The 27,660-nt window shown below is 45.0% G+C and overlaps 1 protein-coding gene and 1 long non-coding RNA gene across 2 annotated transcripts; one reads left to right on the top strand and one right to left on the bottom strand.

The window, feature by feature from the left end:
- Positions 1–90: 90 nt before the first annotated feature.
- On the bottom strand, positions 91–26,624 carry LOC122177762. The gene is made up of 3 exons (XR_006178140.1): positions 26,489–26,624; positions 19,530–19,600; positions 91–1,219 (listed from the first exon to the last, which is right to left on the bottom strand). It is a non-coding gene; the product is annotated as an uncharacterized LOC122177762 (long non-coding RNA).
- On the top strand, positions 17,183–27,193 carry LOC122177761. Its single transcript, XM_042867469.1, has 6 exons — positions 17,183–17,278; positions 18,091–18,369; positions 20,781–21,029; positions 23,087–23,224; positions 23,799–23,918; positions 25,425–27,193. Exons 1-6 carry the CDS (start codon positions 17,218–17,220, stop codon positions 25,583–25,585), a joined length of 1,008 nt encoding a protein of 335 aa, XP_042723403.1. The 5' UTR covers positions 17,183–17,217; the 3' UTR covers positions 25,586–27,193.
- Positions 27,194–27,660: the final 467 nt, after the last annotated feature.

Below are 27,660 nucleotides of genomic sequence, written 5' to 3'. Positions count from 1 at the left end.
CAGAAAAGGAAGAGAGAAATAATAGTAATGATGCTAATTATTATATATATATATATTTACAAAACAAGTGATGCACAACACAATTGCTCAGCACCCGCTAACTGATGCTCAGCCAGGCCCTGAGCGGTGGCTGCTCCCCTCAGTTATATAGTTTTCACATGATGCCATATGCATGGAGTGCCCCTTTGGGCAGTTTAGGTCAGCTGTCCTGGTTCTGTCCCCCCTCCACTCCTTGTGCCCTACCAGATCCCTCGCTGCCAGGACAGTAGAAGAAGTGGAGAAACTAAAATGTGCTTGGCTCTGTACGGCACTATGCAGTAACAACCAAAACATCGGTGTGTTGTCAACATAGTTTTTCTCTTAATGCCAAAACACAGCATTATACCAGCAACTGTGAAGAAAATCAGCTCTGGGACGTACCACAGAGCTGAAACGTACTACAGAGAACTCATTCATTTTCTCTACAGCACATCTAAGCTTTCTTTGAAGAAAGTGATAGTAGTAAGCACGGATTCACAAAGTGAAAGCAGTGCTTAACCAACATGGCAGCTTTCTGCAGTGGGATGAATGGCTTGGGGGATTTGGGGAGAGCACTGTTACTTATCTCAGCTTTTAATAGGTTTTCTGTATTGTGTCCCATGCCTTCCTCATGTATAAACCCATGAAGTGTAAGTGGAGTAAACTCTCTGATGTGGACTGAACACTGGCTGAACTGCTGGGCTCAGGGATTTTGTGACTAGTGGTACAAAATCCAGTGGCTAACCAGTTCTTGGTAGTATATCCAGATATTGATATTGACCCTATAACTGCTTAACTTCACTACTGACACAGACACTGGACAGAGTATCTATCACCAGCAAACCTGCAGAGAAAGCACAATACTGGGAGGAGTGGCTGCCACACCAGGAGAAGGACTTTGGCAGGCTGGAGAAAGTTTCAGAAAGCTTCACGAAGTTTAACAAATGGAATTGTGGAACCTGGGAAGGAATAGCCTCACATGCCAGTATCCACAGGGGACTGAGCGACTGGAAGAAATTTTGCTGAGAAGAACCTTGTTGTCCTTGTGGACACCAAGTTTAATGTGAGCTACCAACAGGTTCTTGTCACGTCGAAGGTCAACAATATCCTGGGCTGCATTGGGAAGAGTGTTGTCAGCAGGTTGAGGGAGATGATTTTTTCCACTCAAGTGAGAGCCCATCTGGAGCACTGTGTCCAGTCCCTAGAACAAGAAAAAGACAAGTTAATGGAACACGTACCTACATGGTACCTCCAGAGCATTAGGGGGGGAGTGTTATGTGATAATTAATTGGGTGTGATGTTGGCAGAAGTTTTTGATGCAAAGAGCAAACACAGGCACACTTTGTTAATGTTACTGACAGAAGACGGAAGCAGTTCCGGTTGGAATTAGCATACAGCCTATGTGATCTTGTTTGGACAATGCTCACTCTAGCTTTCATATTGTATGATTAAAATTAATGGAGAAGCAATACAGCCTTTTCAAAACGGTTTGCTGTTCCTTGTGCAAGAGGAAGTAAAACCATAACTGTCAAGCCCTACTAAGTATGTAAATGGAGGGAAAACCTTGAAAAGAGAAGTATTTTGAATCTGTGACAATGCATGCAAATATCATCTTATTCAGTGACTGCATGACCATTTTAAACAGTAACCTGGAGGCATGTGTTTAAAGCATTCCAAAGAAAACAGAAAGATAACAGTCCTCTAGAACATATGAAAGCTCTCCCTCTTCTTAGTTTGTATATTGCATGTATATTGCATGTATATTGCATGTATATTGCCCACTTCAATGTGTAATCATTATAAAAGTCTGCAAAACCAAAATTTTTTTGTCAAATCAAGTGAAGTAGCTAAAACAATGTGTCTTTGCAGGACAAGTGAAGATGTTTCTGCTTTGATTTCAGTATTACTGTTACCTTTCCATATCCAGCCTTTGTGAATTTTCTACAGCCAGCCATCGTTACTTAGATTTGAAGACATGCCCATCACAGATGTCTTGTACATTCCTATCATGATTTGCAGTAGATTTCCCAGAAACTGAAGTGATTGCTCACACTTTGCTATAGACACAAAGCTTCACAATATGATTCTCATCTGATCTTTTTACTCCTTACCTGGGCAGTTTTCCTTTTGGTGTCTCCATACCACTGTTCAAATGCATTCAGTGCCAGAAACATGAGCCTCTTCAGCCAAAGGAACAAGAAAAACCTCACTGCTCACCCCTACTACCCCAAATCTGGTTTCATGAAATGACTTCACGATATTCATGAAATATCTAAAGTCCCAGCCAACATTTCTTGACCATGCAATTGGTTCACAAACATATGCTGCAGTTTTAAAGCTGTGTCTAAGCTTCTGCTTCTGCTCATTCTCAGTTGCTGGGTCAGTCTGAGACTTCTGAAATTATATGTCAGTCATTCAATTTTAAAGAAGAGGACTGTGGTTAAATGGTATAGAGCAGTGAGTTTCAAAGCATGCCATATGTGGATTGGGCAGAAGAGTTCAGCATCAGTAGAGGTTAGATGAGAGAGGGGAATGGGATGGAGCAGCAGGAAAATGTCGGTGGAAAGGGAGTAAAAGATCCTTGTTGGATATTCCCTGACCATGTGGTTTGTGTTCTTCTGTCTGTTTTCTTTCCTTGTTAAACTTCAGCATTTCCCTTTGCCTCCTTTAGCCAATTTGGTGAGTTGTGGTCTGAAGAAATTGTGTTCCTCTGATGCCTTTACGCTAAATATTGTGTGGCTGTGCTCAGGAAGCCCTCCATGAGGAAATACTGTATCAGAGGTGTCTTCCTGGAAAAATGAGTCCCCCTGGGAAAGACATCCCTCAGCAGCCCGTTCTCTTCATCTCCAGGTAAGCTATGGTGCACATGTATTCAAAGGTAGAATGGATGTAAATGCTTGTAGAGCAACTTTACCAGTAGTAAAGCAGTGTTTCCCAGTCAGAGAACAGAAACAGAAGCAGCAACATGAGATGTATGTATAACTATAGCTATACAAAAGTATATATAAGCCAAATTTACAGAACTCATAGAAGTATGTATCTCAAGGCTGAATGCAATTAAGCGTAAGGAAGATGATTAATTTTACCCTCCAATCTTCTGAACTTTGAGCAAATATATATTTCTTCATGTAGACATGCAACGTTTAAATCGTTAGTAATGAAGTATTTTTTTGTTTTCTGAACCCTTAAAATTAGTTCAGAATTAATCAACTTATGGTCAAGGCTTTCCTCTTCCGTTTGTAAAGTGCTGTAATTGCGGGCGTTACAGATCACTTGGCTTCAGTTGCAGACAGAAACTGTAGCATCTCTTTCAGCTCAGACTGACCATCAGAACTCAGTTCTTCTAATTTGTCTCACTTCCTCATGCTGCATTCACTGTTGTGCTGCTCAGTGCTGTTGGACAGGACGTGCAGAAACTCAGAAGCAAATTCTGCCTGCAGTCTCAGATGGAGTGTCCCTCTCCATCTTCTGTGCGTTTCGGTGGTGGTGGTGTGACACGGAGAATGTGGTTCTCCTAAGGGTAGAAAAGTACTGCAGAACATCAGTCCAGCATTTTTTCTGTGGTGCTTTTTTTTTTCTTTCTTTTTTTTCTATTTTTTTTCCCCCCCCAGATAGATCCTAAAAGCTCAGAGTTGTTTGAATTGGAAAGGACCTTTAAAGGCCATCCAGTCCAACTCCCCTGCAATGAACAGGGACACCTACAGCTCCATCAGATGTTTGGAGCACTGCCCAGCTTGACCTTGGGTGTCTCCAAGGATGGGGCACCCACCACCTCTCTGGGCAACCTGTGCCAGTGCCTTGCTACCCCTATTGTAACAACTCTTTTCCTTATATCTAGTTGTTTCAGGGTACGTTTGGATCTGAAAGAGTGGATGTCTCAGGAGCAGAGGCAAGCAAACCATGTGCTCAGAGAAGCATAGAGGGTTATGGGTGTTATTCAGCATACACTCACTCGTATACACGCAGGCATCCATTTTAGATAATCCCCATAAGCAGAAACTCCCTAAGCAAGTGCACTATAACTTACTGACCCTTGAGAGACAGCAAACTGCCCAAAAGGGGAGAGAAGGAACGTGCCGGTGGTGGATTTGGTAGGCAGTGCCAGCAGGGCCTCCCCTGCTTTAAAGTGTGCTTTTCCTCTCTCCTGCACCACAGCCTTTCTCCTGCTTTTATTCCGCCCATGGTCTACAGGGTTTTTTCCACTTGCGCAGTGTACCCGCACTGCCAATGTGTGACACAGAGCCCAAGTGGAACACCTGCTTGCAAAACATGTCCCTGCAAAAACAAGATCAACTACCAAGGTCAGCAACAGCCACAAATATCAGTTCCCTTTAAACTGTCAGAATACTTTGTTCCATCTCAGGATCATTCTTCAGCTGGGGCCTTTAGGTCCCTGACACCCCAGTCTAAATCTTCCTTCTTTAAGTTTGAAACCACTGTCCTGTCACAACAGACCCTTCAAAAGAGTATGTCCCCTTCTTTCTTACAGCCCTTCTTCAGACACTGAAAGGTTGCTCTCAGGTCTCCCCAGGGCCTTCTCTTCTCCAAGTTGAACAGCCCCAGCTCTCAGCCTATCCTCATAGTGTGGGTGTTCAATCCCTTGCACCATTTTTGTGGCCCTCCTGTGGATGCGCTCCAACAAGTCCATGTCTCTCCTGTACTGAGGATTCCACGTCTGGATGCAGCACTCCAGGTAAGGATTCACCAGCTCAGAGCAGAGGGGCAGGTTCACCTGCTTGCCTGCTGGTCGTGCCACATTTGATTTAGCCTAGGACACACTTTGCTTTCTGGGCTGCAAGGGCACATTGCTGGCTCATGTCCAGCTTGCCATCTGCTAGTATTTCCAAGTCCTTTCAGCAGGGCTATGCTCTATCCTTTCACCCCCCAGCTTGTACTGATAGTGGAGGTTGCCACAACCCAGATGCAAGATCTCGCAATTGGCTTTGTTGAACTTCATGAGTGTCTCTTGGGCCCACTGCTCAAACCTGTCTAGGTCTTTCTGGATGGCACCCAGTCTCTCTGACATATCAAATGCACCACTCAGCTTGCTGTCATCCACCAGCTTGCTGAGGGTGCACTTGATCCCACTGTTGATGTTGTTGATGAAGATATTAAACCGCACTGATTCCAGTATAGACTTGAAGGACACCACTTGTCCCTGATCACCATTTAGGCCTAGAGCCATTGACCATAACTCTGGGAATAATTTCACAAACAGCTCCTTGTCCATTGAAAAGTCCACCCATCAAATCTATATCTTTCCAATTCAGAGAAGAGTGTTCACATCTAAGGCCTCAGTGCAGTCTAGATAGATGAAATCAGTGGCTCTTCCCTTGTCCATTGATGCAGTTACACCATCATAAAAGGCCACTAGGTTGTCCAAGCAGGATTTGACCTTTGTGAAGCCATATTAGTTTTTTCAAGTCAACCCCTGTATGGGAACTTGACCACAGCCTGATCCTCTGATTGACCACCTGAGGCAAGCAACGAGTCAGCTGCAGGAGAACAGGTGAAAGCAATTCTCCTGTGCTACCAGGAAGGGCTGGAGCCTGGCTTCACCTCTCCTAGACCCCATTTAAGAGCTGACTGTCACTGAGGAAGGATCTCTCTCTGGAGACTGCTTCTTGTGGAGTTTGCTGTGAGCCTACAGCACCAGTGAGCGTTTTTGTTTATTTTGATTATCTTTCTGCTGTGATAACCTTACTAAGCCTAATCTGTATAGTTATTGATCTTACATCATACCAAGCCTAATCTCTGTATAATTATTGACTATACACCCCTCTTTTTTTCCATGTGCCTTAGAATAGCTTCAAGGAGGATCTGTTCCATCATCTTTCCCTGTGCAGAGGTGAGACTGACAGATTTTAGTACTAGCTAAGATAAGTTGGTATGTATTGCTGTTTTACAAAAATGTACAGAGGAAGAAGTTACTGAAGAGCTGGTGCCTGGTAAGTAAACATTTTGTTATTTCATGAATGCTTGTGCTTATGGTAAGGCAGAATTTTCCAATCAGAGGTAAGGAACAGGGGCAGTAGCACTAGAATGTGTGTCCATGCTTAGCTGTATGAGTCATGCATAAACTGCATGTACTGAAATCATGGAAAACTGAGGTCACTTTTTTTCAAATAGATTTCCCCTAAAAATTACTTCTTACAGAAGCAGCAACTACAGTTCTCAAAGTGACCTTCTCACAGATCCACGGACAATGATCTTTAGTAAAGGGTTATCTTGAAATTTTCTGGTTTATTAAATATTAACAAAGTCATGGAAGTCTTGCAGTCTTCCATGTTTTGCTTTGTAATTACCTGTGTTATGGACCAATCAAACGTAGAACAAAATGCTGTGTACCATTAGTGGAAGTTGTTCAACAGTGTAGCAGCTTCCCTCAGGGAGGTATGGCTTAAATTTGCTCATCAGGTGAAAGGATAGCCTAGCTTTCCCAGCCCTATGGGGAACCTTGGTAACTGTAATTAAATCTCTCACTAATAATGGAAAGAGGAGAGAATTAATGCAATTGAGAAATGTAAAGATGGATTCCCCAGTGCTGCTATTTGAGTATAGTTTACCGATCATGCTGGGATGACTTTAGATTGTTCTTGAAGAAATGGAGAGGGGAGGAACATTACGAAGGGCCAAGGCTCATGGACAGTGTGAAGGAACAGTGAGGAGTAGTCCTAGGTCACTTGGTTTGAGGATGGAGAACTTGAGAATAGATCAGCAGCTAGTGAAAATGTGCACTTCTTCACCCAGGATCAGTGGATAAATAAATTATTTAGGCCAACACCCTGCTCAAGTAGGGTCAGCTATGAACCTCATACACTGCAGTGACCACTGAGGAACAGAGAATCACAAAGCTTAAAGACAGATGTGTTGGATGATGGGATGGCATTGGGTCCTGTGTGCAGGGAACTGTAAGTATGGTTAACTGGCCTGCACTTAATTCAGATATCTTGTGTGATCCTCAGACTTCTCCCCTGTTTCCAGGTGACTGGTGGAAGTTTATTGGCTTTTCCTCTTTGTGTGAGAATAGAATTCTTCATCAATGCTTGTGAACTTCCACACACAAATGTGCGAGTTACCAAGAGCACTGTCATTCATCTTCCAACAGAAAGGTGATTAAGCCTCTGGGGCTGCAAAGGCACTCAGGGCAAGAGCTGTGCTCTGCTGCTGTAGACAATGAAGCAGCTCCTGTTATTTCCCAACGCTTTAAGAGGTTGCAGACTCAGCACACAGCTGTTCTTTTTTTTATTTTCTCTTTTGAGAATGCATGTGTGCTTAGTGAGGACATAAGAACCCATTGTTTATAAGGTTATTCAGCTGTAGTGATTTACACAAGTATCAGTGTGTCTACAAGAGTAAACCAGATTGATTGGATGCGTTCTGATCCATATGGTATCTCTTCTGTGATCAGTGGTTTCCTGTTTATTGGTAGTAGTGAGGAAATGATTAAAGACAGCAGGGTATTCCTTTGCATCTTCTTCACTCTGAAGGCACATCAGATAGACTTGTGGTAGTGTAACTGTGCCTGATGAGCTGACATCATCTGAGAACAACCAACATCACCCATCTTTCTTCAGCATCAGTTTATGCTGTGCACGCTTGTTTTGGTAAGCCTTGTTTGTATGCTGTCTTTTGTTTTGGTTTCTCAGTAACATTCTATATGTGGGATGGAGAGTTAGTCCACTCAAATTGTATCTGAGAGTATATTTTTTCCAGCATAACTGTGTGGTGTACTGTATTGGGTTCTAGGTGCATGTGATCAGCTCTTGGGGAAACAGGAGAAGTGAAGCAGGAACAACAACCAGTTTAATTCACTGCATCACAACTTGTGTTTGAGAGAGCCTGACTTTGTAGGGGGGCTGCTCTTGGAAAGAGCAGATGACCTCCTGTGCAATTGGTTACAACACCTGAAGAGTGTAAACATGGTATGATGGAAAAGAGGAAAAATGGATCAGAGCTCTTACGTAAAGTGAATGTTGTCCTCAGTTACATCTGTGCTATGGTAGAAACACAATAGCTGGCCTATAGTGTGACCTGCCGCTGGTGACCCCATTTTTGCCTAAATTGCAGAGACTTGTGACTTGGCTCACTTAAAGTGTGCCAGTTTGTTAGGTTGTTCCTTGTATTAGGTGGATAGCCTTGAAGACTTTGGAAAAGGAGGTTCTGACTGCAGTAGGCAACTGAGGCAAAGAGGATCTGAGATGAGCAGAGAGGAAACCTTTAAAAGGTCTTTCTCTCTGGATAGGAATGTTCCAAAATCTATCCAGAACTTATGGTATTTGAAAATCTTGCAAGGTTGTCCTATGATATGATGGCTGTTGTGTATCTCTCATCCTCCTGAATGTCTGGAGGAATCAGCCTTCTTCAGTCAGCAGTAGATATCATGCCTTACCTAACAGGACCTTAATTCTCAAGAGTGCACTTCAAGAGGATTGAAGGAAGTATGCTGTCAAGAGATATGATGTATCTGGTTATCTCCTTTACAAAAGAGGCTTTCAACTACACGTGTAAGGTAGATTTAGAAGTCTTAAGGATAATGTTTTGTTGTGCTGCGCTAAGTGTCTCAGAGTTACTTTTATCCCTACATTGCATTCCTTGTAGCACATAAAAGAATTTTTAACAACCTATAAATGATGCCTCTACGATACAGTTAGGAACTGAGAATCTTTTAACTGAAATGTGAAAATGCATACCATCTCTGTCCACGATTGGTTTTTTTTTTTCCCCCATTGCTTTTTGAATCAGTAAGTAATGAAATATATTTTTGCAAGTAAGTCTTATTGTGGATTTAGGCAAAAAAAAATCTAAGTGGTGAATTTCTCAAGTTGTCATTTCAGAATTGGCAAATGACAAACTGCTGCTTTTTTTTTCCCTCCCTGATTTTTTTAACTGTGGAGAGATCCCCAGCTCCAAGACAGGCAAAAATACAGAGTTTCGGTCTCCAGTGAGATAAAAATAAATGTATAGAAGGAAGTGCTCCAAAGAAAAGAATCAGGGATGAGTATCAGTTTGATCTGTATACCTCTCAGTTTTCAGGGAGTGCTTTAAGGTTCAGTGTCATCAGAAATTCACTTTAGTGTGTGAGCCTCTATAACAATAACTGTCATATGTGCAAGTGATCAGAAGTGCTGTTATAGAGGACTGGAAAGTATAAGGTAGAAATCCCTGCAGTCAATATTCTTAATCTTTCAAGGTGTGAAAGTCAGTCTCATGGTGACCTTCCTGATCTTCAGAAGGCTTAGGTCTGGCTGTACATTTGTTGCAAAGCAAACTCTGTTGTGGTGCAGTTTGGACCTATTCAGGGACTACTCCATTAGAGGAGAGCTGGGCACTAAGGTGGTCTGCTCTCCTCCATATTAAGAGTTGATCCAGTTTGCTCTGCCGTATGATAAGAGATCAGCTCTGAAGGCCATATTTGCACTTTCTGAAAAAGCTACTTACTTCAGATTTTCAGGATATGCAGGAATTATCTAATCTTAAATGGCCGTATTTATTTTGGTCTTAGCCTCAACCAGGTGCTATCTTGTTGAAGAGTCACAAACGAAGACTTTTCTTCTTGCTTTTCTGTTTCAACTTTGCATGCTGAAGTTCTGACCCCACAAAAAACCCTTTTCAATCTCATTCAGTTTGTAGACTCCTAAGTTGTTTCCAGTGGAGATCTTGTCCTTGTACAATGAATTTCAATCTTTGGGCGCCTTTTTTTAATATACATATGTGTGTGTGTGTATATATATATAGTTTGACAAGAGCCAGCAGTGTGTTCTCGCAGCCCAGAAGGCCAAAAGTATCCTGAGCTGCATCAAAAAAGGGGTGGCCAGCAGGGAGAGGGAGGGGATTGTCCCCCTCTGCTCTGCTCTTGTGAGGCCCCTTTTGACCTAAGCCATTTGATGATATCGGTTTGCTAACCACTTGGAGTCACAGTAGGAAGTTAGATGGGCTGGATTTTCTTTTTTTTTGGTCAAAGAAAATATACATGCTATTCAAGAGAAACTTCTTAAAGTTCTTAGGTGCTCTAATTTGCTCCTGAAAAGCTGTTTTGTTGGCTTTTTGTCCCTGTACTGTGTCCAAATATTTTTCTATCCTTGTACTAACTTCTTTGCAACCGCAGTAGATGTAAGGCTTAGACATTGCTAAGTGAATTCTTCAGGGAAATTTTAGCTTATGAGATCTCTTTCTCTTTGTAAGTAATGTGTATCTAAGCAAATTGAAGATGGCAGTATGAACGAAATTACCCAGTTCATTTTCCAACATGGGGGCTTTTTGCTATCTTGGTTTTTAGCACACAAAAATGAATCGAGACAAAATTAGAACAATTGGGACAAGATGAAAAGGATTGCCTGGTACTTGAGGAGGGAGTGTGTGACTGTCTCTTCCAACTCCCACAATTCTGTGACTGGACCCATGTGTTTCAACAGCTTGGCAATAAGAATTTTTTTAAAGCAAACACACAATATTTCACCATGCATACAATGGCGCTAAATATAAATTGTGAATCGTGCAGTGTCTATCAATTATTCCATAGTTAAACTCTTGTCTTCCTGTGATTGCTGTGGGTCAAAGTAGGAGAGCTATGTCAGAAACCATATGTGATCACTACAGTTGATCTGGATAACTGGGAAGTGGGGTGATGGGTGAGCATGGAGATGGGATGACAGGCAATAGCTGATGCTGGGAGCTATGGCAGCAGAATTGGTGCCTTCACCAGTGGTATCCTGAACCTGTGCCCTGAGCAGTGTGTATGAGAAGGCTGAGAGGATGTGGCAGCAGTGTTCTGACAGAGTGATGCACTACCCTGCTGTTGGACTGTTCACCTGGAACGCAGCACTGGATGTACTCCAGTGCCCTGAGAGCCCCATAGCACAGTGCCTCCTCTGTGTGCCTGCTGCTCAGTTCTCAGATTTGCCTGCGTCTCCTCATATGACTGCTCAGCAGTTGTGGAGCTGGGGGTTGCAGGTGGGTGGGCATGAATTTAAGGTGCTAATCCTGGGGCTGGATGATGGCTGGAGAAAAGTGGGAGGTACTCGCTGATATGGCAAGAGGGAGAAGGCATATGAATGACAGCAGCTGTTAATGAGCAGAAGTCTGACTTCCTCCTGTAACCCTGAAGAGCTGAGGGAAAAGCTGTATGTGACAAATGCAGGGAAATGTCAGAAATTAGAGCTGAAAATCTCTCTCCACCTTGCCATTTCCATAGTTTGAAGATATGGGTCTTCTGTGCTGTGCATTACAGTGCATGTCTTCTCTCCGAGAGTGTACAACAGTATGCATGATAAAAATACTACTGTATGTTTTCTACTTGGTTTATTTTGGACAGAGGCTTTCTGCAGATTAAATCTCCAACTTGGTTACTGTGAAGGATCTTGTCTCCTTTGCCCCTTCAGCATCCTCCATGCAATGTGCTTGAATGTTACTTGAATGGTTTATTTTAGACAGGACAGCAGCATCTGGTTCAGTGGGTCTCAGACTGTCTCAGCATTGCATAGCAGAAGTGAATGCTGTAGCAGGAAGCGTGAGACAAGGGCCAGTGGTGTGTGTCTCACGGAGATGAATCTGAGGTACGGCAGACTTTCTGCTGGAGATCCCCTTGCTCTCTCTTGGTGCCTCAGCATGCTTGTCCGTACAGGTTTATTTCATTTTGTCAGCATTGTCCCTAAGCCCTTAACATAACAAAGTCCACGTCTGTGTTTGGAGGATGAAGATGTTCCTTTCATTATCTTGGCAAGATGAAGGTGAAAGTATCCATCTATGCTGTGAACAAGAGATGGTTCCCTTGGGCCCTCTTCACCAGAGGTTTGACAGTGACCAGGATAATCCTGGGACTTCCGGAAATCCCAACCCTGACACTTGCAAACATTGGATCATTTAGGATGAGGGATAACGGCCTTAAGTTGGGCTATAGAGGTTCAAGCTGGATATTAGGAAAAACTTCCCCTCAGAAGGAGCAGTGAGGTTTTGGAACAGGCAGCCTAGGGGAGTTAGAGTCACTGCGCCTGGAGGTGTTTAAGAACCACATAGATGTGGCACTGAGGGATATGGTTAGTGGGCATGGTGGGAATGAGTTGGTGTCAAACTGGGTGATCTTAGTGGTCTTTTCCAACCTGAACGATTCTGAGGGGGTAATCACCTGAAGGCTTCATTTGACAGCCCTGTGCAGCTCTGTGGAGTCACTGACATGAAAGGACCTTCATCTATGCCCATGGTTCTGGTTACTCTTGCTCTGCTGGTGCATCCTTGGTTAGTTTCACTTACCAAACCAAGAGCTCTTTTTTTTTTTTTTTTTTTCCCTCCCCATGCATTAGAATCAATCATAGAATTGCTCAGGTTGGAAAAGATTTAAAGATCATCAAATCCAACCACAACCTAACCATATACCCTAACAACCCTCTGCTAAGTCGTGCCCCTGAGCACCACATCCAAAGGGTTTTTAAATGCATCCAGGGATGGTGACTCAACCACCTCCCTGGGGAGCTTATTCCAGTGCTTAACAGCATTTTCTGTGAAGAAGTTTCTGCTGTTATCCAAACTAAACTTACCTTGGTGCAACTTGAGGCCATTTCCCCTTACTCTGTCACCACTGAGAAGGGACTAACTTCTTTCTCTCACTGTAAGCACCTTTCAGATATTGGAAGAGAGCAATAAGGTCCCGTCCCCCCCTTTCCCCAGACTAAGCAGCCCCAGTTCCTTCAGTCTCTCCTCATAGGGCACATTCTCCAAGCCCTTCACAAGCCTGGTTGCCTTTCTTTGAACCTGCTCCAGCACCTCAATGTCCTTTCTGTACTGAGGTGCCCAGAACTGAACACAGCTCTTGAGGTGAGGCCTCACCATGCTGAGTGCAGGGGCAGGATGACTTCCCCAGTCCTGCTCACCACTCCATTCCTGATATAAGCTGGGATGCCATTGGCCTTCTTGGCCACCTGGGCACGCTGTTGGCTGGCTCATATTCAGCTGACTGTCCATCAGTACACTAAGGTCTATCAGGCAGCTTTCCAGCCACTTCTCCCCAGACCTGTAGGGTTGCCTGGGGTTGTTGTGACCAAAATGCAGGACCAGACACTTGACTCTATTGAGACTCATGCAGTTAACCTTGGCCCATTGATCCAGTCTATACAGGTCCCTCTGTAGTGCCTTTCTCCCCTCAAGCAGATGGTTTTTGGAACCACTCCCTCCCAGCTTGGTGTTGTCTGCAAACTTACTGAGGGTGCACTCAATCCCCTCATCAAGGTCATTAATAAAGATGTTAAATAGAAGTGACCTCAGTTCCGAGCCCTGGGAGACACCGCTCATGACTGGCCACCAACTGGATTCAACTCCATTGACTCTTTAGGCCTGGCCATCCAGCCAGTGTTTCACCCAGTGGAGCATACGCCTGTCCTAACTGTGGCAGCCAGCTTCTCCACAAGAATGTTGTGGGGGACAGTGTCAAAGGCTTTACTGAAGTCCAGGTAGACCACATCGACAGCCTTACCTTCATCCACTAGGTGGGTCACCTTGTCATAGAACGAAATCAGGTTTGTCAAACAGGCTCTACCATTCATAAACCCATGCTGACTGGGCCTGATCCCCTGGTTGACTTTTAATTGGTCCAAGATGGCTCCTGAGATTATCTGTTCCATAACCTTCCCCAGCACCCAGGTGAGACTGATAGATCTGTAGCTACCAGGATCATCTTTCTGGCCCTTTTTGAAGATGGGCATCACGTTTGCCAGTCTCCAATCCACCAGGACATCCCCAGTTATCCAGGACTGCCAACGAATGATGGAAAGTGGCTTCAACAACATCTGCCAACTCCTTCAGCACTTGAGGGTACAATCCATCCGGCCCTGTGGACTTGTGAACACCCAGCTTTTGGAGCAGGTCCAAAACCATCTCATTGTGGACTGTGCAGGGCCTATTCTGCTCTCCATCTGTATCTGCCAGTGCAAGGGGCTGCGTGCCCAGGGAGTAACAAGTCTTACTATTAAAGACTGAAGCAAAGAAAGCATTAAGCACCTCAGCCTTAGCCTGATCCTTGGTCACCGACAAGGGATGGAGATTCTCCCTAGCCCTCCTCTTGCTGTTGATATATTTGTAGAAATATTTATTGTTGTCCTTTACTTCAGCAGCCAAGTCCAGTTCTAGCTGGGCTTTGGCTTTTCTAATTTTCTCCCTGCATTGAAGTCCTTTGGTTTGTTCAGCCCAGAGGAGCTGAAAGGAGGCCTGATGACAGCAGCAGCTCCCCACAGGGAGCGGAGGGGCAGCGCTGAGCTCTTCTCTGTGTGACAGATACAGGGTTTGAGGGAATGGCATGGAGCTGCGTCAGGGGAGGGCAGCTGGGGGTTAGGGACAGGCTCTGCACCAGAGGGCGGTGGGCATGGCCCTCGGAATCAGAGTTCAGGAAGTGTTTGGTCATTGCTGTCAGATGTAGGGTTTGAATTCTGGGTGGTCCTGTGTGGTGCTGAGTGTTGGACTTGACCCTTACAGGTCCCTTCCAACCCAGGGTACTCTGTGATTCTGTTATGTTCTCCCTATGGTTTCAAGGGCCCTGCTGACCCCCAGAAGTAGCTCAAGCCTGAAGAGCCAGCCACGAGCGCCACTGCAGCTGCTGCACCTATTTGGTGTTTTTGTGCAGCGAGGCTCCGGAGCTCAGCTCTGCTGCTTTGCTCCATGTGAAGGCAGGCTGCGTGCATTTGTAACAGTAAAAATAGGTGCACTGCAGGCAGTCACTGACCTATTTAAAGGCAGGTGTGGGAGTTAAGATGAACAAGTTTTCTTCGTAGTGCTTCACAGCATATTTCCTGCTTTACTTACTTAGGCTTCTCAGTGTCCGGTGCTTGGCCAGGGCCTCGTGCCATGTAGGGAACCAGTTTCCTTCCTCAGTTGAAGTGATTAGCAGTGCTGTCAGTGGCTGAAAGGACAAAATGGCCCTCTGAGCTTGCTGCTCACCCAGTGAGAAAAGATTTTAGTTTGCCTGCCAACTGCGAGTTACTTCATTTTTCCCTCTACTTGTGGTTTCTGTTAAGCCGCACAAGGTGTTTTTTGTCAGAGAATTTTGCATCTTATGTGAATAAGAAAGGGAAGTAATCTCCCCTGAAGTTCTGTGGTGTTGTGAGCATTCATTAGTTGATGTTAGACAAGATTAAACACTAACTTTGAAAAATACCTTAGGTATAGAATTTAGGAGAGTTGATGCTAAGAAGCGACTGCTGATGGATGGCAGCAAGGACAGGGCATGTGCTGTCATCTTCATGCTGGCTGTGAGCTCTTCTGGCTGGCAAGGGTGTTGGGGGACAGAAGGAGCCTACTGGGACTTCACATCTCATGTGATGTATGGAGCACAAGCACTCAGAAATATTGAACTCATAAATGTACTCATTTGCCCTGGAGTCACTGCGAGGGAGACTAAATGCTGGACACTGCAATGTCACCGTCATGCAGAGTGTCTTCTGTAATAACGGAGCTACAGCAGAAAGGCCATATTTTTCTTTCATTTTACTGCAAATCTGTAAGTGAGCTCTGGAAGGCTGCTATCACTGACTAGAGGAGAAGTTGAACACTTGCTGGATTGTGCATTAGGTGGACATCTTGTTTTTTTGAGGTTCTGAGCTTTTTTGGGGCACGGGTCTGAAGTGATCCTCATGTGAGCTGTCCTTTTTGCCTCCTGTCTCTACCACAGCATTGCACCCCGAAGTTCAACCAGCTCACCCTTCCAATGTGAAGGTGAAATGAAGCTGGACACAAACATCCAAGGCAGGTGGCTGGCTCCTATCTTGCAGCAATATTTGGAAAGACAATTTCTTTAAGTAATTGCAGCTGCAGAGAAGGAAACGAAAGTGTTTCTTTAAATACTTTTCTTTCTCCCCTGCCCCCTGCATGGCTGCAAGTGTCTAAAGACTCACTTCACTGCTTTTCTCAGAGAAGGCTATTTCTGTTGCATCGTAGATCAATTTAGGACTGTCCTATGTACAGTAAAGATAGGACGGTTCTATGGTACCTGAGTGAACTTACAGATCTCTGACACTAAAAGTGTGAGGGAGATTTCATTGTCATTGCCAAGGAGTCTGAGGGACTGCTGGCTGAAATTAGGAATTATCAAGCAAAGATAAATTGTTTGAATAATAGTACAGATCGCAATGCAAGGGTTTTAACCATTTCTTAGAAGCATGCTTATACACACAGCTGGACTTTGGGGAGCTTCCTTAACTTAATGGGCTGTTTAAGTCCAAAGAAACAGCACAACAGCATTAGAGCTGCAGCTGCATCCTGAACTCCTGTCACCGTTGTTCCCAAGCGCATCTGCTAAGTGTGTCTGAAAAAAATCCAGTTCTTTGGCTCTCATGCTGTGGCAGTTTCTGCTGCCTTGCTTGTGTAATCCTCCTCTGTACTCTGTGGCAAACACGAGTGAACTTCAAGTCATCTCGATGAGGGTGAACCAGGTGAGTGACAGAGTTGCACTCAGGTACTGTGAACAATCAGCTCCCAGTGGTTCTTCAGAACTGGCTTTTCAGTCTCATCTCCAAATAGACCCAGACTGGCTTTCAAGTCATATTCAGTCTAGATCTGGAATGCAAGTTTGCCTCCCATAGCCTGTATTCTGCAACTGGGACAGTTGTGCAGAGCCCTTCCTTGCCTCACAGGTGCCATCATGTCTCTGGAAGAGCCTTGCAAAGTTCAGGTTAGTAGAATAGCTTTTCTATGCAGAGGGGCAGCCTCCTCTCACACCTTCCTGCTGGTGTGGCACTTGGTGAGTGGCAGCCATTGGCACTGCAGAAAACCAGCTCATCTGCATGCTCGGTGCTTTATGTGGCTGGCTGGATTTCTCTTCCCTTTGTGGGGGGATAGAAAGAAATGAGTGTTTCCCCTTTGCCTGGTCTCTGCATTTAGGTCGTCTGAAATGGGGTATGATGACCAGGGGAGCCTTCTCCTCCCCTCACCTCTAGTCCTGTTCTCATGCCTGCAACTAGCTCCAAGGTACAGGGCTTTGCAAAGCACATCGTAGCTCTTGTTGGTTCAGTCTGAGTTCAGTCACCCGCAACCTTGCAGGTCTATTTTGAACCATTATTCAGTCTGTCCAGTATGGGGTTTTGTATGGAGTTTCTTTTCTTTCTTTTTTTTTCTTTTTTTTTTTCACCCTTGCTTCTGACATCATTTCCTGAACGCTATATTCACTGAGCTCTGTAGCCAGATCGTCTTCTCTGCATATGATGCACGGAGCTCTTTAAAATGGATTTCAACTCTCCTTTTATTTTGCAGTGTTTGCTGGTGATAACAACTGTTACTGCTGGTAAGTGGGATTTTTCTTTATGAGGCTGTGGTACGGATTTGCCTAGATGAGCTGACACCTTAATTTTAGCCTAAGATCTTTCAGTGTTCTACCAGATTTCTACAGATCAAGTAGTCTAACTACTAATGCATGTAAAGGGCAGCTAGACCAGAGTAAGTATTTATTATTAATCTTGTTATTACTTTAGTATTCTAGTGATAACTAACAATATAGTATTTTCTCAGTGCACTGTGTCTGCAAAAGCATTTCAATGGGGAACATAAGGTCCTGGTGTGCAGAACGCTGTTTGAAGGGACTGAAGAGCAATGCGGTCCTGTTCCTGCCATTTACTCATCTGCAATTTTAGTGCAGGAACTTGATCATGTGCAGGGATACTATGAGACTTAGTCAGACTAACACTGTGACAGCTTTCCTTTGGGTAACAAAGGAAGCTGTGCAAACAGCAATTGTTTCTGATACCATCTGCACCAGACCCATAGCATTGATACCCTGAGGATCTTTGTACAGACTGTCAGTGATCAGGGAAGATGATAGAGGATCATGTAAAATCTGGGGACAGACCTGCTATTGAGACGTCTGTAGGGGTGTGAATGGTGTGTGCATGACCCTAATGGTAGCTGGAGAAAAAGCCAGCCTTTATAGAAAGCATAATGTCATCCTTTCTACTCCTCTGATTTTCAATTCCTGGCGTCCCCAGCCCATCACTAGTGGTAGGTCCCTCTTGTCTGGGCTTTCATCTTTCTGGGAGGCTTCTGAGGATGGATTGATGGATGTGCCCAGCTCCCTGCCCACATTCTGTGTTCTCCTTCCAGACCCTGCTACCACGATTGGTGTGTTCAGCGGCAGCTCAGCAAAGTTTCCTGTAGGAGTTGACAGCTTTCGGAATGTCCAAAAAATGACCTGGAATAATAATAACTGTTCCATGACTGTGAAAAATGATGCTTTGTTGGCCAAGTGTCTCCCTTCTTTTGAGAGGTGGCTGAAACTGGAGAATGGCTCTCTAGTGCTGAGGAGTGTGGAGAAAGAGGATGAAGGAACGTATGAGTTTTTTTTCAATGATACCAAAGCACTCTTTACACTAAAAGTATTTGGTAAGTGGCCTTGTTAGCAACAAATAACTTTGTGAACATGTGATTCTGGCTGGAAGCTGCTGATTTGAACTTCTTTCTAAAAGACTTCTTGAGCTTTTAGGAGTTAGAAGTACCTCTGGAGCAGCAGGCACAGCTTCGTTAAGTCTCAGGGAGCAGTAATGATGAATGTAAGCTCAAGTTTGCTTTCACACCTATAATGTCAGTCTGTTGAGCCTTCCTTCAAGGAGCCAGTAAGTTGAGCTACAGGCTGTTTCCCCCAGTATGACAGTAGCATGAGGGGTTTATAAAGCTGAATCCACAGTACATAGCCATGCAGCTTAAGATTTCAGTCCATTTCCAGAACAGTATTACTGATGATTGTCATGAACAGACTGCTTCATGTAGTCAAGAAATGGTAGTGAGAGTCCAAATGTCATTTTCTGGTTCTGTCATCTGAAATCCATGAAGAAAATTGTCTAACTCCAATGCAGTGTTAGAAAGCAGCATTCCTTTATTCCTCACAATATGCACTGGGCGACTTGACAAGTAAGCGCACCCTCTCAGAGTTCAGCTTCTACATTTCAACTGTTAAGACGTACATGTGCAATACATTGGCACAAATATTTATTCTTTTTCAAGGACTCATTAATATATGCCAGTGTCCCTTTGGGCATGCTCAGTGGTATCTCAGGTGGTCAAGTGCCCACACACTTCTCCCCCATTTTCCAGCATTCTCTTCATCACTGAGACCTTTTGGCTGCTTTTCCCCGGTTTGGAAAATTTCCATTGCTTATTAGGCCATAGTGAGCAAACCTGAAACAATATATGTGGAATCCGAGGAAGATCTCCTTACACTTATTAGGTGCAAAAGATAAAAGTGTTCTATTATGACTCCAGTGCTTCTTGTGAGGCAAAATTATTGAGGCAAAAAATAAAAGTATTCTATTATGTCCTCAGTACAAGATCATTGAGGTAAACAAGACTGTTCACCCACTAAAGTTGAAATGGAAATTTTTAGAACTATCACTTATTGATTCCTTTTGCTAAACTAATATATTGGTTCTTAAACTAATGTACTACTCCCTGTTGCTAAATAAACCTAACTATATAAGTTCTCAGGTAGCCACTGCTAGCTTGGAGATCAGCACTGTATGTGTAAAGACCATCAGAGGGTACCTTACCTTGCCAGTCTTCTGATATCATCCCTTTGGCCTCAGAATTTCTGCTTTCCTTCATTTGCCTGGTCATCTGTCTGTGAAGTGAGAAGACAGACTGTGGTCATTTTGATTCAGAATCCAGCTTGTTGCTTCATTTCATACAGAGACGGCTTGAAAAGGTTCAGCCCCTTGCTGAATTGTGCTCTAGACAGCCAGTGACCATGGCAAAAAAGATAGGGGACTGAAAGTATGCAAATACTGCCAAGCGTCCTGGTTTTAACCTCTATTTCAATGAATTTGCTTGGGGAACTTTTGTCTCCTCCTTGTGTTCTGTTGCTGTGAAATTTTTTCCTTAACTTCCAAGGTATTTCTGGAGGTAGTGAATTTAAGCTGAAGATGATATCATAGTTGAGAAAAAAGATCTCTGAACTCGCTTACATGGATGTTTGCACAGATATTCAAAGAAATCACAGAATGGCCCGGGTTGGAAGGGACCTCAAGGATCATGAATCTCCAACCCCCCGCAACAGGCAGGGCCACCAACTTCCCCATTTAATGCTAGACCAGGCTGCTCAGAGCCCCATCCAACCTGGCCTTGAACACCTCCAAGGACAGGGCATCCACAACCTCTCTGGGCTACTGTCATAAACCATACAACCTGCCTGTATGTATTTGCAGTGTGACAGATGTAGGAAGCAGGCTGGTTCCTTGCAGTAGACTAAAGAGAAATTCAGCGGTACATTCTTTCAGTTTAAATTGTCCTGGTCTGGGTTGTTCTATCTAAATGCAAGCGTCCAGTGTTTGTACCTACCTTGAGCATGGTTTGTGCTAATTCCTCTCTGAAACAGAAGCATATTCAGTAACAGCAAAAGTACAGACCTCTGGCCAATGAGAAGGCTGACTCTCCTCTGAAGCTATAATGGGTATAATCAATTACCCACTGATCATAGAAGAAGCCTTTGGCCAGCAGAAGCTTAGTGTGTCCTCAGATCACGGTCTTCTGTTGCTATCTTTTCCACTTTCAACAAGGAAAATAAAGAGGTGCCATATTTTTAAAGTGTCCCCAAAATGTTGACCAAGTGTCACCAGTACGGTCGGGTGGGTGCTGTCAAGGGCTGGGATCTGGCAATTGAAGAATCTGGTTACTTATGCTCCCTGGCTAACAGTGAATGTGATGGGAGCCCTCCTGGTAGCGGGGAGCTCTCAGTCACTGCTGAGTCTGCTCATCATCTCTCTTCCCTCTCCATTCCCCACTGCCCTGTGCTGTGTGACCAGAGCCAATCATTGGTGCACGGTGCTTCCCCAATGGAACTGCAGACTTGAATTGCGACGTGGACAGCAATGAGAGCATGACATTTGAGTGGCTGCTGAACAATTCTCGGCTGAATGCCCATGAGGCTTGTATTAAGGATGGTGGGAAGAGAGTTCGCCTGGAGAAAACTGTGCCTGGGGAATTTGTATGTAAGGTTAAACACGATCATGGCTTCCTGAGGACCAGGCCCATTGTGCTCTCCTGCAGCTATGGTGAGTAATGGCAGTGCCAGAAAATGTCTTTTTTGGTCTGTTGCAATGGGAATCAAAGGTGTTGTTGTCATTGGTATGAAAACGAAGTCTCCTGTCCTTGGGCAGCTGCCTTGCAGCCTTACCACATCCTCCCAAAGAAAGCATCCCCTTGACTTCCTTCTCCTACTCTGTCTCAGACTGAACCTCCAGTTACAGACAGGAGGAAAGCTAGTTCAGCAGGTCCTCCGACCTAAATCTGCTGCAAGGAAGGGTCTCTGTATCTCTGTTTTTCTGCTTACAATTACAGGGCTCTTACGTGTAGAAACGTGTTGGGAAGGGTATGAAAGGAAGGAAGTAGCAGCAATTCTACCTGTTTTTTTTTCTTTTTCCCCACCAAATGCAGCCATATTGATAAGAAGTGATCTAGAGCTATTCTATTTACTAGAAAAGTGAAGATAAATGAGTTCAATTTTGAGAGCTGCTCTGGAAGTAATGCCTTTATTTTACTACGTTGGCCTCCAACATCAGAAGCAGATGTTGCTAGAGCAGTAGAAGTTGAACCTTCCCACCAGCACCCCATTACATGTTGTTGCCCTGTGACAGATGGCAAAGTTGTGTCATTGAATTCTTCCACGTGGAAAAAGGGACACTCCTTGATCTTCAGCACTTGGTGAATGTTTCTGGAAACCAAACAGTGCATGTGAGCACAGTGAAGCAGTGGATGGTGCTTTTCAGCAGTGGCAACAGCAACAGTGGGTCACCTCTGCTGGTGCAGATATTTATGAGTGTGGTGTGCAGGCTCTTGTTCACTGGTAAAAATGCACAGCTAATGGTGGTGACTATACTGAAAAACAGTGTTTTGTAGCTCTATCAAATGATGTTATTATACTCTGCATTTGTTACAGTTTCTATGGAAATAAATAGGAGGCATTATTTTCGGAGCAACCTACGTAAATGAATTAAGGACTAACTCATTTTGTGGATTATTATTTGCTCCAGGCAAAAGGCTAAACACAGTTTACTCACTTTAGATACAGGATCTATGTAAAAGCACTCATTTGGGCAGCCTGTTGGCTGATGAAATTCATTCTGAGTTCTTGTTAGTAAAAAACAATTTGGCAGAAATCCCATATGTTTCCCAGCAGCAGAAGGGCTGTGATCATAGAGGATCTAAAACGAGTGGATCAGAAGTTATCGAATCAACATACACCGAGTGATTTTATTATTCATGTTTTTTTACTGTTTCTGACAGTATTTCTGATTTTTAACAGAACACTTTGTCTCAGAAAGACCTTTTGAACAAATGGCACATTTGTAGGAAAAAATATTCAGGACTATTTTCAATACGCACCTATGCTTTCTGACACTATTGAGTTTTCATCAAAATGGAAATAAAATGATCAGGGCAGTTATTTCACATTTGCTTTAATTTTAGAATAGACTTTTAAAAAATGTGATAACTGTTCCTAAAGAGACTGGAATGGACAGTCCAAAGCCAACTACTTTCAGACTGTGTGATCTCACGCACAAATGCTTACAATTGCTTTTACCATTCTGCCGAATAATGTGGATGCAGTGCATCCTAGAACATCTGCAGCACTTCCTGGTCTCCAGGGATGCTGGTGATCCACGTGTCTGGGGTCTCACATGCAAGTTGCAGGAGCAGCATAGACTGTGTGGCCCTTCTTTCAACAGGAGATGTTAGCTAAGGCCCAACTCTTCCTCTGGGCTGCCTATTTTCATAGAACTTCTTAAAATGTAGTATCTCTCAAACCTCCACCTTCTCTGTTAAATCTGATTGAAGCTTGTGGATGATCTGCTATTTTTTGGAGTAGGCAGAAATAGTCCTTGTAGTTGATTGCACAAGCTTCTTAGTGGAAAAAACTCCATACCATAACTAAATGATGTGACATGTATGATGGCGTGCCACAGTTCAGAACTTCTCTCGCATCCCTGATCCAAACCAAAGCAACAGTGAAGCCCAAATGTCCTCTTCTGGCTGTGGAGATTCACCACTGGAGATAAAGAGACTTGCTTACCCTGGTAACCCTGGTAATTATAATGCCGTCCTCTTGCAGGAGACCTTCTGCAGTACCCGTGGTTCATCTACATCTTGGCAGGATGTGCAGGGGCTGCGGCCATCCTGGTGGCTGTTGTGTCCTCACTCATCTGTTGCTGCATGAGGAGGAAGCACAAGTTCCTCCCCGTTCCCTCAGGTGAGTGGGGATCCGTAATTGCCAGAAGAGTCTTCCAGAGAACTGTGTGTGCAGGTTGGGGCTAAAACTGCCTCGGTATGAAATGGCCTCACCTTGGTGGATGCTGCTCTTCCACCCAGTTCTCCCTGGCCCAGTGGAGCAGAAACCTACTCACTGATAGGCAACTCTTATGCCCAGCATGGTCCTGGAGAAAGCCTTGCTTTTCACTGTTTCAACTCACATGTGCTGGCCAGAAACAAGCACAGCAAAACCTTTCCTATGGGCAAGAAAGCTGAACCTTGCTTGGGTCTGATGTAAATGGACCTGAAGGCTTCTGCTGGCTGTATTTTGCCAGCACCTGTCCTCAGGTGCTCTCTGCCCATGCCCAGTGAGGCCACCCCAAGCTTTGATCCCGCCAGCATGACCAAGCTTGTCTCTGGCAGGCTGGCAGCAGGCCTCCATCCTTGGCATCTGCTTGCTCTGGGAGTGGAGCCAGGGCTTCGTGAGGAGGAGGCACGAGCGTGTTGGTGGCCTGGCCTCTTGCTGGGATGGTGCAGGACCTCTTTCTTTCAAGCCTCTGGTTTTGGCTTTACAGAGGAAGAAAAGGATGATGGAATAACAATGTCGGTGGTGTCCAGTGAAGGCGTGAAAAGTCCCCCCAGTGGAGACCATGTGGAGGCTCAAGCTGCCCAGATTGACTGCCCTCCAATGCCAGGTGGGCCCAGTGACTTATTTTACGTCAGATAGCATGTTGGAGAGGGTGAAGGACAAAATGGGTGTGTGTGGCTGCTGGGGAGGAGCTGTCTGAAGGGGAGGCCCAGGTGCCACATCCTGTCTGCACTATAGATGGTGCAGCAGGGCACCTGTTGGTACAGCATCCATGCTCTGCTCCTACACAGGGGTAGCTCCTCCTTCACCCAGCAGTGAGATGAAGCAGCAGCCATCTCATCAGCATCCCACAGAGGGTACAGGTTGCAGACTCTGTGCCAGTGTCTGCAGAGCTCAAATACGTCTCTGAAAAACCATCCGCCCACTCCAACGGAGCAGCTTTCCTGCAGTTTTTATCACCCCTCTCTGTTCTCAACAGTTGCTTTTTTATAAAAATCAGCACTGTCTTAATAGGCCTTGTCCTTGGGACATGATCTACCAATAGGACATGGAGTGACTGTCCCTGGAGGTGCTCAAGAATCATGTCAGTATAGCACTGAGGGTTAGTGGGCATGATGGGGCTGGGCTGGAGGTTGGACTGAGTGATATAGTGACCTTTTCCAGCCTTAATGATTCTATGCTGTAAACAGAGCTAAACCCCTTCAGTCAGAGGGTTATGTATCTCCTTAATTTGGGGAAAGAAAAAAAAAAAGGAAAAGAATGAAACCCCAGAGCTTTAGCACAGCATGGTCAAGAGAACACAGTGATAAAACTCTTTCAGAAATTTCCAGTGAGCATTTGATATCAATACTCTGCTTTCTGCACTGGGATTCCTTCAAATTTGTGTAACAAATATGAATGCTGGCAACACCCTCTGCAGTAATGCATCAGCTGCTGAATTATGGCCAGAAGAGATATCACAAATCTGAGCGGCATTGCATAGGTCATAACATGGCCTGAGCTCTGCTGCTGTTGTTCTTCACTGCACTGCACACAACATATCACCTGTTCAGCTGTATTTTCTATCCTTAGATGCTTTTTTGCCCTGCCTTCAATTTATTAAAAACATTTATTAAAGAAGCATCATCCTTAAATGATTACTAACAAAACATTTGTTAAATGTAGTGCAAGAAAAAAAAAAAAAGCAAGTGATTCAGATAATTGCTTAATATTAATATCTTCAATAAGTAGAATTTATTTTGTCTAAAAAAATCCTCAGTCTTAGCATCCCACATTTAATTTCTCTACAAATTAATAACAGCAGAATTGCATGTGAAAAGTATTAAGGTGAGAATGTATTAAGTATGTGTACTTTTAGGCAGTTTTTATGGTTCAAATGTAACTGAATAGGTTTGGCTTCCCTATTTTGGGCTGCTGAGCTCAAGAGCTTTCAGCACCAACGTATCTTACAGAGAAACCATGATGAACAGCTCAATGAATGAGTAGTTATGAAGCATATTGAAATTAGGCTTGTAGAAGCCTGGGGAGCAGCAATGGGGGTTGAGGGAAAACCTTTTCTGCAGGTATGACTGTAGTGCATGCATGTATGAGCCACTTCTCCCTTCTTTTCCAGATGCTGCCCGGATTGATTCAGGCACTGAGCCCCAGCCCATGGTGGAAGAAAATTTCCCAGTGGCAGCAGAGCCTGGGGAAATGCCAGATCAGGAGATGATAGCTGATGTGGAAAGCCAAGAAAATGCTTCAAACTGTTTCCCTGACCCAATTGATAACTGATCTGATACGCTCACTGTTCCACCCTGTCCTGAGTCCCGTGACACCCATCCTTTGCATCCCATAGTCTTGCTGTAAGAATTGGTCTGAAAAATTTTAGCAGGGGGAAGATGCGATGTGTCAGGCCTGCTAAGCTCATTTACAGGGAAAAAAAAAAGATTACATGTGTGGCTTCAGGACCTTGGGCTGGCAGGTTCAGTAGAAAAATTGGGCAGCTCTCTGGTGCTTAGCTTGTTAGCAGACACGCAGTTACTCTGTAGAGCCCTAAGGACACCTGGCATCAAATGAGTGATGCCTCCTGCTTTCTGCTCGCTCCATGCCTCCCATCTTTGCCAGCCAGATGCCCCTGTATGGGGCAGGTGGGACAGGTAGATGTGGCAGCATGCCAACCCCAGGAGGAACCAGGGAACCACTGGAGATCTCCTTAGAAAGTCTCTGATCAGGAGGCACTAGCACAGGATGCCCAGAGAAGTTGTGGATGCTCCATCCTCAGAGGCCTTCAAGGCTGGGCTGGATGGGACCCTGGGCAGCCTGAGCTGTGTGGGCAACTCTAACCCCCCAGCAGGGCTTTAAGGTCCCTTCTAACCCAAGCCATTTTGTGATTCTATAATTTCAAAGCATTTTCTCATGGGCCCTGCAAGAAGTCTGAGTAAGGCTTCAGCAAAGTGTCTGCTACGCTAGGTGTTCATCTGAACTGCTGCTCCAGACACCACCCGTATCTTCAACCAGAGAGTAACTGCTCAGGGTGCCAGAGCTCCAGAATCTCTGTTGCCACCTGTTTTGCCTTCAGCAGGAGAACGCCTGGGGCTTGGCCGCATTCATTTTGGCAGAAACACTGATTATAACGCCGAGATCGTTCATCAGCGCAAGCATTATTGCCTTTAGTGTAACGGTTTAGCTACTCACCGCAAGCTGAGCCGGCCATCTGCCGTGCGTGCAGGCTTCCTCAGCGCTGCGCTGTCTGCGCACACAGCCGCAACCCGCAGTCCCTCCGGCAGCCCTTGCTGCACTGTGCATCTCGGTGCCGGGCAGGGGAGCCGGCGGGTCCCTGCGTGCCCTGCTGCGTGCCTGCACACGGCAAGGCTGCGCGCTGGTGCTGCCCGGCTGTGCTGCGCGTTGTTCGCTTGTTCTGCGACCGCTTCAAAGACTTCTGGATCTCGTTTGCCGTGCTGGCAGTGATTCAGCCCAGCTCTGCTTTTTAAGGATGCTGTAGGAATCCGATTTTCCGTGGTAAGAGGGAAGTGATGATTTCTCTTATGGTGCTGCGCTGTCTCCTTTCAGTGCCAACATTCCCCAAAGGCCATGAGCTGAGCGAGAGCTGGCTGACAAAGCGTGTGACTCGTCTCCGCGATGACACCTGCTGCTGGTTTCCTTTGCAGCCCTGCTCGAGGGGCCGTCCAACAGCAGCAGGTCAAAGCTGTGTGCTGTGGTGAGGTCGGGAGAAAAGTGCAGAGACTTCCTGTAACTCTGTGTGCTCGTGCCCAGCTATTGTTCTTTTATGGTTGGTTTTGTTGGTTTTGGTGTCTGGTCTTTTTATTTTATTTTATTTCTTTCCTTTTTCCCTGCAATGATTTTGGTTTTTGTTCCTAATAAAAAAGATGTGTTTTCTAACTTGTTTTGGGAGTGTGTAATAATTGTTTCTTTACGATTTTCATGGAAAACGCAGGCTGAAGTCCAAACTTCAGTGTAGTCATACTAAGAAAGATGACTGCAACTTACTGTTGGCTACAGCTGGCTTGGGTGGTCTGGGGAACAGAGATCACAAAGGTGCTGGCTTGTGAGTTGGACCAGGAGAGGCTGTAGGACAGTGCTCTTGCAACCCAGAAGGCCAATGGTATCATGGGCTGCATCAGAAGAGGGGTGGCCAGCAGGGAGAGGGAGGGGATTGTGGCTCTGCTCTGCCCTCATGAGACCCCATACGGAGTTGTGTGTCCACATCTGGGGCACCCAGCACAAGAAGGTCGTGGAGCTGTTGGATTGGGTCCAGAGAAGGGCCACAAAGATGATCAGAGAGCTGGAGCATCTCTGCAGTGAAGACAGACTGAGGCAGTTGGGCTTGTTCAGCTTGGAGAAGGCTG

The sequence above is a fragment of the Lagopus leucura genome, unplaced genomic scaffold (assembly GCF_019238085.1).
Source record: "Lagopus leucura isolate 7727_CA_CO unplaced genomic scaffold, USGS_WTPT01 Super-Scaffold_100001, whole genome shotgun sequence".
Lineage (NCBI taxonomy): Eukaryota > Metazoa > Chordata > Aves > Galliformes > Phasianidae > Lagopus > Lagopus leucura.
Note: the sequence above shows the minus strand (reverse complement) of the source record. Positions and strands in the feature narration are given on the sequence as shown.

Excerpts from the sequence above, each read along its gene's own strand:
- LOC122177761 (XM_042867469.1), top strand. The coding sequence starts at position 17,218 with ATGGATTTCAACTCTCCTTTTATTTTGCAGTGTTTGCTGGTGATAACA. Across the intron at positions 18,370-20,780 it reads CTTTACACTAAAAGTATTTG|AGCCAATCATTGGTGCACGG; the intron begins GTAAGTGGCCTT and ends CTGTGTGACCAG. Across the intron at positions 23,919-25,424 it reads TGACTGCCCTCCAATGCCAG|ATGCTGCCCGGATTGATTCA; the intron begins GTGGGCCCAGTG and ends CTTCTTTTCCAG.